The sequence below is a fragment of the Camelus ferus genome, chromosome 31, assembly GCF_009834535.1.
Source record: "Camelus ferus isolate YT-003-E chromosome 31, BCGSAC_Cfer_1.0, whole genome shotgun sequence".
Lineage (NCBI taxonomy): Eukaryota > Metazoa > Chordata > Mammalia > Artiodactyla > Camelidae > Camelus > Camelus ferus.
Genome location: NC_045726.1, coordinates 2,703,333 through 2,718,031, shown reverse-complemented (window position 1 = coordinate 2,718,031; position 14,699 = coordinate 2,703,333). Strand labels below are relative to the sequence as shown.

At 41.5% G+C, this 14,699-nt stretch overlaps 1 protein-coding gene and 1 long non-coding RNA gene across 3 annotated transcripts in view; one reads left to right on the top strand and one right to left on the bottom strand.

The window, feature by feature from the left end:
* The window catches only part of LOC106728651 (dual specificity tyrosine-phosphorylation-regulated kinase 1A-like), a 65,329-nt gene extending 55,593 nt beyond the window's left edge, over positions 1–9,736 (top strand). Inside the window, exons 5-7 of one of the 2 annotated variants that reach the window (XM_032471106.1) lie at positions 4,173–4,265; positions 6,242–6,430; positions 9,627–9,736. In XM_032471106.1, the coding sequence (XP_032326997.1) occupies positions 4,173–4,265; positions 6,242–6,430; positions 9,627–9,734 (390 nt within the window). In that variant the 3' untranslated portion in view covers positions 9,735–9,736. Of the gene's footprint in view, positions 1–4,145; positions 4,266–6,241; positions 6,431–9,626 lie in introns of both variants that reach the window. The other variant, XM_032471107.1, reaches the window with a different exon arrangement.
* Positions 9,737–10,202: 466 nt separating this feature from the next.
* On the bottom strand, positions 10,203–14,521 carry LOC116660817. Its single transcript, XR_004316465.1, has 3 exons — positions 14,510–14,521; positions 13,609–13,612; positions 10,203–10,334 (listed from the first exon to the last, which is right to left on the bottom strand). It is a non-coding gene; the product is annotated as an uncharacterized LOC116660817 (long non-coding RNA).
* Between the last annotated feature and the right edge of the window lie 178 nt (positions 14,522–14,699).

Below are 14,699 nucleotides of genomic sequence, written 5' to 3'. Positions count from 1 at the left end.
TGGACCCTTCTCTCTGTTCCTTGAATGTAAGATTGGACTAGACTCGACATCCCCCCCACCCAAGTGCCTTCTAGCTCTAAACTTTGGTAATTTCATTATTTGATTTCCATTGTTACTTGTTAATCATCCTATCAGTGTCTTTTCAATAAGGTTTATTGTACAAGTAAATTGAAATGAGCTTACTTTAACATTTCATTTCTGGTAATTAATCTTTCTAATATGAGTGTGTTTCACATAAATTTAAACACAGTTTTGTTCAAAAGATAAATGTAGTAAAAGTGTAGAAAAGTGTGGTTACTGTTTGGAATGCTGAGCCTGTTTGGGCTATTACAGTTTTCACGGCACCTTTCATGGTTCTTAAACTGTGTGTTCTGCATGTGTGTTATGTATGCTGTTCAGCTTTATTAATAGGTCTCAAGATAGCAAGAATGGCAGGATATAGTGTTTCTTACTCTTTACTATATATGAAAATATGAGGTAAATGTAAATAAAATGGATGGAATAGGTATTATTAAACTAGGAAACAATTTTTTAATGAAGTCCTGTCACTTACACTATGGAATCTTTTCAAGAAAAAAAGATTGTTTTAGCTCTTGTAACTGATCTAAGCAGGAGGTGAGAACTACTGCATTTTTTTTTTTGTTTTTTTGGTCTTTGTGATCTGTGTCTTCACACAGAAAGGTCAGGAGATTTAGAGCCTTGGGGGTGTGGCTGTTTTGGCTCCCAGAGCCAGATAGCTGAGGCAGCAGGAGAATTATCTCAGCAGCAATCCCTTTTGCAGGGAGGACATTGAGCAGCAGTGTGGAGGGGAGCTCACTACCTGCAGCAGCTAGGTGAGCTCCTGGGTCCTCTGAACCACTGGGTTTTTTCACCCAGCTGGGGAAGGGAAGAAGGGAGCTTGTTACATTACATTCTCCTGACTTTGTGACTGTGGAAGTTGGAAGTGGACAAAGCATCAGATGCTTAGGGCTGGTTTGAGTTTGAGTATAAATTTGTAACAGTGTATTTGGAAAAATTATTTTCTAATCCTGGATTTGTGATTATGGCATGACAGTAGTGAAAAACAGAAAATTTGGTTACCTAACATGAAATCACAATGAAAGTTAGTGAAGAAAGTGTTGTTTAGTTTGTAGGAATTAATTTGTTCTTCCCATGTGTTTTGAGCATCTACTCTGTACAAGGCACTATTGGAAGCACTGAAGTACAGTCTGATCCAAAAGCCAATTTTTTTGTGGATGGAATGCATCTGGTTTATATATACATATGTTCCTGAAATAGTAACTTCTGTTGCCAAAAGTCTGTAAGAAAAGTAAGATATTTAGAATTAGCTAATCACCTTGGCCTTGTAGGTGGTTTGGCCAGTTGTGAAAAGGTTAGCAGTGTCATGACATGCCAAGTGCATAATGCACACTTACACACTGTGTGCATAAAAATGTGGTAGTCAGAATTACTTTTATAGCCAATTTCAGGTCTGTGCAGTACATTAAAAAATATTTTTTTGATTGTGTGATTTTGGTGTTTTAAGTGAGCATAGTTACTCCAGGAAAGATGTAGCCATTGGTTCTTTTTTCCAGTGTTTGAAATACCAGTGGAGTTGTAAGTGGCCAAGTTGAAAACTTAAACATATTTATAGTTTTGAACATAACTGATTTTAATAAATGCATATGTTTATTTTATTGGTATATATTATGCATGGCTCAATTATTTTGCCCAACAAATAGCCTAAAAATGATTCTGCCAAGAAGCTAGAATAGACTCCTATAATTTACAGGGAGCCCCTGGCCCAGTGCTGTGATTCACAGCATGGGGTTGGGCGTGAGACTGCCTTAGTTCTCTTCTCATCTGTATTATTTTACTGGCTCTAGGACCTTGGTCAAGTAATATTACATCAGAAACACAGGTTTCTCATTTGTAACATGGTGACAGGGACATTACTTATTTTCATGAGATTGTTGAGAAGATTACATGAAAGATGTAAAAATATGCATGCCCAAAATACAGTGTATAGCAAACACTTGCTGCTACAGTTATTATTTTATTGTTAACTACTTAAGTAATTCATTCATTTCTAATGGTAGTTATACCTTCTGTCAACTCTTACTACACTGGTTCGGATTTTGTGAAACCTCACAGTGAGGCTGCACTCCAGTAGTCCAAGAAGGGTCTTGCTGAGAAAATTACCTGCTTGAAAACAATGCCAGTGCTTAAAAAATAAGAAAGGAAATAGATTATGAGAAACCTGTTTCATTACCTTAAATGCTTACAGCTTCATTTGCATGAAAATAATTGACATGCTTATACTGATACTGTCTATTCCTTGAGTCTCCAAGGACTGATATGAGAGCCAAATATTCTGTGAACCTAGTTGTTCCTGTTTATATTTAAAAAATAAAACAATATGTATTTTAAAAATTAATTCAGATTATCTTATTGTCTTACTATATTTTCAGACAAATAGTTATAATCAATGTTTGTCCCCTTAAACCTTATTTGGAACTTTGAGAAGAAGAGATCATGGGAAAGATCATTATTAACTGAATACAGTAATTCAGTGAATTTGCTATCTGGGTAACAACTTTTAGAATTTGAGTATAGATGCAAAGGAGACTAATGTTAAGATCGGTTTGATCACTGCTGTGGTCACTCCATCTTCTCACGCTGCCAGGGATGGTGATTCTTTACTGTTGCATCCATTGTTAACTCTACCCTCCTCTCTTCTTTTTTGTTAGTGTGAGTTAACTTGGTTAATTTCCCAATACTCCAGACATTTCTGTCAGGCTTTAGTGTGATGTGTTTGCTTTCTCTCTGCCCCTCAAATTGACCAGGGTGTTCTTTGAAAGGGGCTGAATCAGGGGCTCCTGGCTCAGTAGATTTTGCTGGTATAAATGTCTGTAAGAGAGCTAGACAGGAATCCAAGGTGGCTAGTGGTAGGGACTGTAGGTACCTTGATGTAATTAATTGGTTTTGAGGATCAGGATCTCTTGGCTGCAAGAAGCCCCACTGGGAACCCCTTTACTGAGGCTTGCCACGTGGCAGAGTCGGGTGGGAACAACAATCCAGCATCACTGGCATGCTAGTTGCAGCGTCCCTGGGTGTGCTTGTGTATGGAGGACATTCGTGTTCCTGCTCCAACCCCCATCTAGCAGGAAGTTCACAGTTGTACTCTGACTGCTTACTGGATGATGAAAGACATGGTTTAGCGTTGCGCTGGGAGTACGGCTGAAATGAGTTTTTTGAAAGAAAGTTTCATTAGTTTTAAGGTGTCCTCTGGAACTTATTTGTGGTCAGCTCTTAGTGTAATCAGAAGTAGAGATACTGGTATTATGGATTCATTTGTTTGTTCAACAGATATTTATTAAAGAACCTACTGTGTGCCAGGCACTGTTGTAGGCAAAGGTAATACAACATTGAACAAAATCCCTGTGCCACATGGAGTTTTCTTTGTAGTGGAAGGAGAACAAACCAAAACCAGTAAATGAGCAAATGTATACTAGCATGTCAGGTGGTGATAACTCAGCAGGGCGGGGGGCCAAGGGAACGTGGAGGGCAAGCCCAGATGTGTCAGGTGGAGGGCGTGCTTTACTCTATTATGTTACAGAAGTGAGTGCAGATTTCAGCCTTGCTTACATTATAGGCAGACGCTTGTTGGAGGGCAGGCTCCGGGGGTGTTGGGAGCTGCACTTCTGCAGCACCAAACTCCATCTCTGCCCTGTGACCAGCTTGCTTCATGGTGCCAGCTGGGTCCTAAAATCTTGTCTTAGGAGGCTGGAAGATGAGTAAGTCTTTGCCTGCTGTGAGTCAGATCAGGCTTAGGAATAATTCAGAAGTTTTTCCTTGGCTAATTGTATGGTGGAGAAGCCCTCTTGGGCAGCATATCATGCATGTCTCCTGAACCAGGGGTATGTCTATAATGCTGTTATTTAATTTGGGGAACAGAACTGAAGCCTTGGGCAGCTGGGCATATTATCTTCTCGTTTCATTATTTTTCCAGTGGTTCTCTTCATTGGATTCCAGTTAAAAGAGATAACTGAAACTTCTAATGTAGATGTCTTTTTTTTTCCATAATACATATACACAGGTTACAAAAGAGGAAGATCATGTCAGTACAGTATAGTTAAAGTGCTAGTCTTTTCTGTCTATTTAAGGTGATGCCTGATGTTGTCATGTTACAGAGGCAGATGCCCCAAACCTTCCGTGATCCAGCTACTGCTCCCCTGAGAAAAATTTCTATTGACTTGATCAAAACATATAAGCATATTAATGAGGTAAGACTATTGATTTGTTATAACACCATCTACCTTGCAATAGAGTAGGGGAAAGAAGTTATTTTGTGATGTATTTAAACATACTAAAATTTTTTACTCCCAATGATTTTTCATATTGATGACTACTATGAAGACTGGTAAGTTAATGATTTATAGATAGTATAATTACATAAAAGAAAAAAGGCATATTAACAAGGACTACAGAAAATTAAGATAATTATGGATAACTTTCCTTCTTTTTCAAAATGCTTAATATAGGCTGAGTTATCACTTCTATAATAACTCCTCTTCAAAACAAGAAAGGGGAAGGGAGGGAATAATGACACTGGAAAAGTCTGAATATGTTAGAATTTTGCTTGAATTTTCATTTATCTGTTTCTCCTATTGCCGTGGATGTCAGGAAGCTCTGAGATGTATTCAGTACCCAGTTACAGTCATCTGGCCTAGTTTATCTATATTATTTTCTTTTTAAATTGATATGTGTTCTTTTATCTGTATCTTTTCATTGTAAGATATCCGAAAGACTTTTTGGTGGAATTAAGTATGATAAAAAAAATGCACTTTAAATTACTCATCTTCCAACTTGACTCTTGCCTCCAAAAATTATTTTTCTGGTGTTGTCTTAGGCCTCTGGCATGATTGTTACTTGCTTCTAACCGCAATTCTAGCTCTGTAATTAATTATTAAATGAGCTTTTCTGGAGAAGAGTGCCTGTGCTTTCTTTCCTTTTCCAGGGGGCCCTACATCCTTTCACACTGAAGGCTTATCTTCTACCAGTGTTAGAGCCACTTATCTAAAAAGATGTTCTTATGTGTGTATAAATTTTATAATAGTTTGATGCCATTTAATGCCAGTATTTATGTTACTGTGGCATTATGGTAAGATAAAATTGGAATGAACTCAATGAGGAACACTTCTAAATTGGATTTTGTACATAATTAATGTGTTATAAAAGATGTGCAAACCAGCTTTTGGTTATCTGAAAATATATGATAAAATAGTGAACACTTTATTAATGTCAGTTTGTTAATATCTGATAAATTGTTAAACTGTTAACAGTAACTCTGTTGAAGCTTGTTTTTAACTGTTTTGCCACCTTGTAAACTAGAATTTTTGTGATGTTGCTCCTTGCAGTGTAATTTATAACTTCCTCAGTTAGTTACCAATCACTTGGTCTATTGCCTAGTCCACCTATTATTTTTTACTAGTCTTAGAAACTATAAGAAAAACAGATATAAGGAAAATAACTCATTTTGTGAACCACAAGGTTCACGGCCTTTAGCGAGTGCGGGATAGGTAGGGAGCATGTCTGTTTCTCATTAATGTGTTGTTATAGGCTTAAAAACTGGGCATGTCTCAGAGGCCCCTTTTATATTAGTAAAACATCAGTTCATATACATTTAAACTTTCATTTTTAAACTCTTTTGCCTTAGGATCAAATATAAAATTGGGATTGACTAGAAGGGGGCATGAAGGAACTTGAATATAAGGAGGATGAAAATGTTATTTATTTTGTTTGGGATTTGTTGATTGCATCAACATGAGCAATTTTCCAAAATCCCTCATATGATACACTCTTGAGATCTATGCCATTTCACTGTATATAAATTATATCTTGGTTTAAAAAAATAAATGTAGATCAGGTCCTGTTACTCTTCTTGAATGGGAGGCGTTGCTCCAGTCACTTAACATCTATTTATAAAATGTATAAACTGTATAATTCTAAAGAGAATTTTACTGCAGAAATTTTCCCTGGTTATATATTAGTGTTATTCTGTAATTCAAATAGCAACTATAGAAAATTATTTATTTCATTTGTGTGTGTGTATGTGTGTGTATGTGTGTGTTAAAGAATAGAAATTCATCTATTTCCTACCGAGAGTAGATTTGTCTCATATATACTCTTGATATATGGTGTGCGCACCCCCTCCCAGTGATTTTAATGACACACTTAACACTGCGTATTCTCATTTTAGGTTTACTATGCAAAAAAGAAGCGAAGACACCAACAGGGCCAGGGAGACGATTCTAGTCATAAGAAGGAGCAGAAGGTTTATAATGATGGTTATGATGATGATAACCATGATTATATTGTAAAACACGGAGACAAGTGGATGGATTGTTATGAAATTGACTCCTTGATAGGCAAAGGTTCCTTTGGACAGGTAAGTTAACAGAAAATGCTGAATTTTATAGTTAGAAAGAATGTATTAGTGAATCATGTTGTTACATCTTTTTCTCAATAGTACACTTTTAATGTTTGTAAATAGATCTCAGCAACGGACATGTAAGTATTTGGATTGTCATTGTTCTGTGAAGGTACTAATACTGCATCAGCTCTAAAAACTCCATTAGCAGTTTTTTGTGGGTTTTTTTTTTGAACTTATTTTCTGAGGCTACCAGGTAGCTGCTTTACTAAGTGGTTGATTTTAATCACTGATAGATAGTATTGCCTCTTTCACAGGGGCTTTGGATTCTGTGGGTGGTTCTTCATTATGTATGTTAGAGATAATTGCGCTCCTGTCTGATATTCCTCTTGAAAGAGAAAAACACTTACCATCTTCAGCTGGCTCAGCAGGTGCCCTCTCACTTTTTCAGAGGCTTGGATGCCAGGGGCTGTGCCTTGACTTTGTCTCTTGGCTCCTCTTCTAACTCTGCCAGGCCCTCTGAGTGGGCAGTCTCCAGGATGTCCTTCTCAGGCCCCACAGTGCCAGCATGGCTAAGGCTGTGACTGGTGGAGTTCTGATGGGCAGGACCACTCGGGCAGCACGGCTGCTTAGGAAAGTGAGGAAGGAACTCCAGGGGACCTGGTTTTTTCACTTCTTTCCTGGTCTCTTCTCTCTACCCATGAATCTCCTCTCCTCACTTGCCCATCCTGCCCAATACAGAGGACAAAACCCTAACTGCATCAGTGTCTTTCATCAGCTGAGCCCAGACTTAGCTGTCAGTCCTTCCTCCTTGCACTTCATGAAGCTTTTCTCGGGCTGTGGCTTCCCAAGCTGTTCCCACTCCTAAATCCCCCATCTCATTGGGTTGCTGCAGAGCTGTTTTATTTGAGGTATGGTTTCCTGTTCATCCCATTCTCCATTGCCTTGCAACTTTTCTGTAATGAAGCAGTGACAGAAAGGATACTGGAAGCCACTAGCAGCCACAGGCTGAGACCAGGACACATCTAAGCGATGAAACCTGAAGGAGGTACGAACAAGGTTGTTAGCAGAGCTCTGCAGCTCTGGGGTGGCTCTGCCAGGCCCTGGTGTCACGTGTACAGTATGCCTGCCCCTTTCCATGATGTCAAGGAATTTTTGTAATTATACAAAATTCAGGGCCCTTTCCCTTGATTCTAACCTCTTTCTTCTGAGTCAGGGGTTTCTCAGTGATATGGGAGCCCTTCTGTATCAAAATATTACTTCTTGTCAGAAGCAGCTTCTACCTCTCTGTCACAGCCTCTTAAGGAAGGGTGTTTCTGAGGCCTACCACTTACATAAGTAAGGCTGTGAATGCGCTGGGTGGAGTGATTTCTGTCTCCACCCTCAAAATCACACCGACGCTCTGGCAGTTGCCCCCAGCAGGGCGGCGTCTGCCTTCTGTGATGCCCACTGTGAAGTCGGGGCCACGCGGCTTGCTCTTTAAACTTAGATTTCCCTGGCACTTACTCTTCAAGCTCGCAGTGATCTCCCCCTCCCCTTTACCTTTTCTCATACCCTGATTTCTAAGAGCACGCTAGCATCGTATACTTGTGAAAGTACAGGCCTGTTTGACATCAGGATTCGTTTTCCCAGATGAGACTGATTGACGCCTTTCTCCTAGGCTGAAGTGTGTTCAGGGTCAGGGCCTGTCACTGGCCAAATAAATTCTTCCTTATTGACTTTGTCAGGCTCTCTCTAAATTCTCTGCCAGGTCCTTGTCAAATAAGCAGCTCCTTCATTTCTTAGGCCAGTGGTTATCAGTCCTGATTGCACATTGAAAATTTCCAGGGAGCTTTGAGGGCTGGGGGCTGGGGTGGGAGGACTGATGCCTAAGCTCCAGACTAATGAACTCAGAATATCTGACTGAATTCTGGACATTGGCATTCTTGAAAACTGCCTATTGAATGTATAATTCAAGATCAACAATCATTGTTTTACCACTGAGCCAGTTAACTATTTGCAAAGTCAGTAAATGGTTGGGGCCCTGTTAGTGGCCTTTGTCCTGGAGATCATTAGGATCTGGGCACTAAACTGCCACTCTTGATGTAGTCAGTATGGTCAGTGAAAGAGGAATATCAAAACCACTTGGTCATGGTCAGATGCTTACATGGGTCACCTCTGATTTAAAAGGCAGTAGGCAGTAGTTTATTTTAGAATTGGGTGAAACCAGAGATACTGCTTTTTATATTTCAAGTTTGATTTCAGCTAAACCATTTATGATCTGCCATTGACAATAACCTTGACTGATGTGGATCTTGGACCATGCATCCATTCTCTTCCTCTAATCCAGTGATACTCAACCAAAACATTGGAATCACTTGGAGTTCTACATGCATCTCCAGACATTCTGAATATCCTAGAAAATGTGTCTAAAGCTATTATCTATTCAGACTGTATATAATGTTACAAAAGTAAGAATATTTAATCCGGTATAGTGGTTATTTCTAATTTGTATAGATACAGTTTTCTTTTATCTTTGTATTTGTTTCCTAGTTTTTAATGTAAATTTCTTTGTCAACAGTGTGAAACTTGTTTAAATGAGTAAAATTTAAAATGAGAGGTGTGCAGTCATTTGTTCATGAACACTTCAGTTTCCTTAGCATTAATTCTCATTTTAAAACTCAAAATCCTCAAATTATGGTATTTTAACTTATTTCCTGCTTATTTAAAAAAATTTTTTAGTCTGAAGTAATTCTCTTATATGCCTATGAAAATCTAATTTGAATTTAGAAAGTTATCTACATTTTTCAGATGATTTACAACCTTTTAAATATCTCACATGTATACTTAGAATTTAAACCAGGTTTTTCTCACATTAAAAGAATAGTCAGAAGTATTGTTTTATAATGTTATTTAGTAAGAAAGGTGGAAAACCAAAGCACTTGTCAACATTCATAATTTATTTTTGAAAGAGGAAAATAGTTATTCTAATTTTGTTAAGAAACTTACCTACTTTGTGGATGTTTAGAAATACTATAAGGATGCAAAAGAAATCCAATTGAAAAGATTGACTTAAAGTGACAATAAACTAATAAATGGATGCTGTTGAATGGAAATGAATAGAATCTCATATTTAGGAAGGTCAGAAAAATGGGAATTAGATAAATGTATAATTAAGGTGAATTGTAAATTGTTGTTAATGAAATAGATATTATTTATCTTTTTTCGCTTTTAGGTTGTAAAGGCATATGATCGTGTGGAGCAAGAATGGGCTGCCATTAAAATAATAAAGAACAAGAAGGCTTTTCCTGAATCAAGCCCAGATAGAAGTGCGACTTCTTGAGCTCATGAAGAAACATGACACTGAAATGAAGTACTACATACGGAAACAGACAGACAGACAAAGCAATGAGCCCTGACCCAGACCAAAAATTTGAGTCAATGGTTATTTTTATATGATAATATGTTGATTTTATCTTAAAGTGATTGAATAAAAATCAGTTATTTCTGTTGGAGGGCATACAGATCTATATATATTACTTGATCTGGCGGTGGTATTTTAAATCTTTAGGAATGGCATTCCAGGTGGTACATAGTCTAAAAACAAATAAGAATAGTCTCTCTCTCTCTTTTTTTTTGCAACTTATGAGTGCCATTTGTTTGCTTTAATGATACATTAAACTCCAGAGATTTCTTTGTTTAACTTTAATTGTTTCTAATACAGCTCAGAAATTAGAAGTGAGGTACTATGTATTAATGATTATAGAACCATTTTTGGAATGTCTACCTCAAGAAATAACAGCCACCATGTCTTGAACTTCTACCATATTGCTTGTGCTTTTCCTCCACTGTCTGCAATAGACATAGCAGTCCTGTCAGGAAGGTGGCAGAATCCTTACACTGCAGATGGTCTCAAGGTAGTAACATACCCAAGGTCCCAGGGCTCTGAAAACAAAACAAAAAGGGACAGAAGAGTTATGAAAATAGTGACTTCTAGGGCCAATTGATACATGGGTAAGCTATCTTCTAGTTATACATTCTTTAATAATATTTTTAATCAAATCTAAGACGCCAGTGAACTCCAGACATCATTGTTTTATTTGATGACACTGAAAATAAATGCCACCAAGAAGAAACAAATTGCTGCCAAGTATAAAAATAAGATGCTATAAATTTTAAGATAGGATCATTTAATTATATAATTTAAAAAATAAGCATATATTAGCAACTCATGTTCAGTAACGCTGGCTGGTTTACCTGGTAACCATGAGGTTAAGTTTTATTAACAAACTCCTTTTTAATAAATTAGGAGAGGGCATTGTGGCCTCCAAAATGATAGAAATAAACACTGATGTTTAAAGATATATGGTCCAGAGACTCAGATTAGATTTCATATATGAAACACCTTCATTCTTATTGTTGAAATAAAATGAGCTTATCCTATTCATTTTTATTCCTTAGTGTCTTTACAGATCGTCCGATACAGTCCATAGAAGTGACATTTGCATTTGAACCATTTTCTCATCTAATTCACTGAATGTTTGGTCTTCACTGTTAGTTACAACTTAGTATAAACTGGGAACATTTCCATTCAATGGGTTAGAAGGCCAGGAAGGATATTGTGAGGATGCTTGACTTATAAAGGAGGCATCTGAACATATCTCACCTCTTCTTCCTCTTCACACTTATATTTAATTTTGAGTTTTTGCTTAAGTGGTAGACAAAATACTGATAGCATTATATAGCATTTTAATTCTGCCCTTTTGAAAGAAAACATGAAATGATAGCTACTTGGTTATGTTACAATAATGGCTGTCATTTTTGTTTTTAATAAACTAACTATAGTGACCGACTCGCCGAGGCATCCCCCTTAGCTGCTGTGCCGCCTCCGCCTCTGCCACCGACCTCTTCCCCTGACCTCACCACGCCCGCTCCCAGGAGCAGGCTGACTTCAAAGGCTTGAGTCCGGCGAACTTGGGGTGCAGAGGCCGCCCACAGGCAAGGCAGCTAGGGAAAAGGGAGAAAATCTTCTGGCTAGCAAGGGCACCCTATTCCCCCGTCGCCGCCGCCGAAACAGGTCCCCGGACCGCACCCCGACTCTAGTGTGTCTGTCTGTCTGACTGCCTGAATGACTGACTATCTATTGGAGGATGGGAGAAGATAGCCTATGTGTGTGTCTGTCTGTTTATCCAACGGAGGAGGAGGCGACTAGTATGTCTCTATATTTGCCTGCCTATCAATGTATCTACGTATCTATGTATTTATGTATCTATGTATCTATCTATCTATCTAATCTATCTAGGGGAGGCATAGCAGTAGGTTAGTGTGTCTTTTATTGGTCGCTCTGCTGGAGGAGGAGGTTAATGTGTCCAAATAAGTATCTACCGATTTGAGGAATAGGAGGAGGCTAGTGTGTGTATGTGTGTGTGTGTGCATGCTGGTCTGTTTATCTATGTATCTGTAACTAAAGGGGAAGAAGGCTACATTATCTATCAGTCTATGTAGGCATCTAATGGAGGAGGAGTAGGCTGGTATGTCTGTCTGTCTGTCTATCTAACAGATATCTATGTATGTACCTATATCTAATCGAGAAGAAGGAGGAGTCTAGGGTATCTATCTCTCTGTCTGTCAGAGGAGGAGAAGACTAGTGTGTCTGTCTCTGTGTGTCTGAGAGTTGTCTCTATCTATATCTAATGGAGAAGAAGGAGGATTCCCATGTGTCTGGCTATCTGTCTGTCTCTCTACAGGAGAAGGTCGAGGCTAGTGTGTGTATCCATCAATTTCACATTCTATCTAATGGAGGAGGAGATTAGTGTGTCTCTCTACCTACATAATTGAGGAGTAGGAGGAGGCTAGTGTGTGTGTGTGTGAGTGTGTGAGTGTCTGTCTATGTATGTATCTGTCTATCTATATAATGGATGAGGACGACGAGTTAGGATATATGGCTGTTTCTAAATGGAGGAAGAGGCTAGTGTGTCTGTCTGTCTATTTATTTGTCTCTGTCTGTCTAATGGAGGAGCCTCCCAGTATTCGACCCACCTGGAGGGATGCCACATTGCCACCCTGAAGCAGCAGAGGGCGCCCACATTGCACGCTGAAGGGGGACACTGGATGGAAATCCATAGGCTTGCCTGGGCAGCCCGGGCCACCTGCTTCCGCCCTCTCTGTAGTCGACCCCCCCCGCCCCTGCCCCGCCCGCTGACCACCCCGCACCCGCCTCCCGGGAGCCAGGAAAACAATGAGATGTGCACCTTAGTGTACCTAGGGTAGCAGAGACCGACCCTAGGACCGGACAAGGGGGAGATCTGAGCAAACACACCGGCTCGGTGGGGCAGCCCCGCCTCCTCCGTGCAGCCCCTGATCGCACCGCGCCTGCCTTCAGGCCGCAGGCTGATATGGAAATATGCATACTGTGAACTTGGGGCAGGAGAGGCCGCCCCCCAGGCCAGGCCGTTGTGGACATGGGAGCAAACTGATCGGCTCACCCGAGGCCGTCTGCTCCCCGCGACATCCCTGTCCCCTGAACTCACCTCACCAGCATCCCAGGACCTTGCTGAAAAGGAGAATTAAATCCCGCAAACCTGGGGTTGTAGAGGCCGCCCCGAGGCCAGGAGAGGGAGAGATGGGAGGAAAATGACCGACTCGCCGAGGCATCCCCCTGAGCTGCTGTGCCGCCTCCGTTTCTGTCACTGACCTCTTCCCCTGTCCTTACCATGCCTGCTCCCAGGAGCAGGCTAACTTCAAAGGCTTGAGTCTGTCAAATCTAGGGGAGCGGAGGCCGCCCCCAGGCAAGGCACCTAGGGTCATGGGATAAAATCCTATGGCTCCTCAATGCCACTCCTGTCCCTTGTCGCCGCTGCTGAACCCCGTCCCCAAACTGCACCCCGCCGCTAGTGTGTCTGTCTGTCTGCCTGCCTGCCTAACTACCTACCTATTGGAGGATGGGAGAGGCTAGTGTATTTGTGTGTCTCTGTATCTAACGGAGGAGGAGGTGACTAGAATCTGTCTATTTTCCTGCTTATCTATCTATCTATCTATCTATCTACCTATCTATCTATCTAGAGGATGCATACCAGTAGGCTACTGTGTCTTTTTATTTGTCTGTATATTGCAGGAGGAGGTTAGTGTGTCTATCTACGTATCTAACTATTTGAGGAAGAGGAGGAGGCTAGTGTGTGTGTGTGTGTGTTTGTCTGTCTATGTATGTATCTGTCTACCTATCTAATGGATGAGGAGGAGGAGGTTAGTATATATGTCTGTTTCTAAATGGAGGAAGAGGCTTGTGTGTCTCTCTGTCTATTTATTTGCCTGTCTGTCTGTCTGTCGAATGGAGGAAGCCTCCCAGTATTCCACCCACCTGGAGGGATGCCAATTGCCACCCTGAGGCAGCAGAGGGCGCTACCAGAGCAGGCTGAGGGGACACTGGGTGAAAATCCTCAGGCTTGCCTGGGATGTCCGCGCCCCCCCGCTTCCGCCCTCTGTGTAGCCGCATCTCCACGCCCGCATCCCGCCCCCTGACCTCCCCGCGCCCGCCTCCCTGGAGCCGGAAAACACAGAGATGTGCACCTCGTGTACCTATGGTAGCAGAGACTGATACCAGGAGCTGCCAAGCAGGAGATGGGAGCAAATACACCGGCTCGGTGGGGCATCCCCGACTCCTCACTGCAGCCCCTGACCGCACCGCTCCTGCCTCCGGGGGGCAGGCTTACTTGGAAACTTGCATTCTGTGAACCTGGGGCAGGTGAGGCCGCCCCCAGGCCAGGCCGTTGTGGAGATGGGAGCAAACTGATCGGCTCACCCGAGGCAGTCCGCTCCCCACAAAATTCCTGTCCCCTGAGCTCACCTCGCCTGCATCCCAGGACCTCGCTGTCAAGGAGACTTAAATCCCGCCTACTTGGGGTAGCAGAGGCCGCCCCGAGGCCAGGAGAGGGGGAGATGGGAGGAAAATGACCAACTCGCCGAGGCATCCCCCTTAGGTGCTCTGCTGCCTCCACCTGTTCTGCTGACCTCTTCCCCTGACCACACCACGCCCGCTCCCAGGAGCAGGCTGACTTCAAAGGCTTGATTCCGGTGAACCTGGGGGTGCGGTGGCCGCCCCCATGCAAGGCTGATAGGGACATGGGAGAAAATCTTCTGGCTCACCAGGGGCACCCCATTCCCCCCGTTCGCCGCCGCCGACTCCATCCCCTGACCGTGACCGGCCTCTAGTGTGTCTGTCTGTCTGACTTCCTGCCTGACTGCCTATCTATTTAAGGAGGTGAGAAGCTAGTTTATGTCTGTGTCTGTCTGTTTATGTAACGTAGGAGGA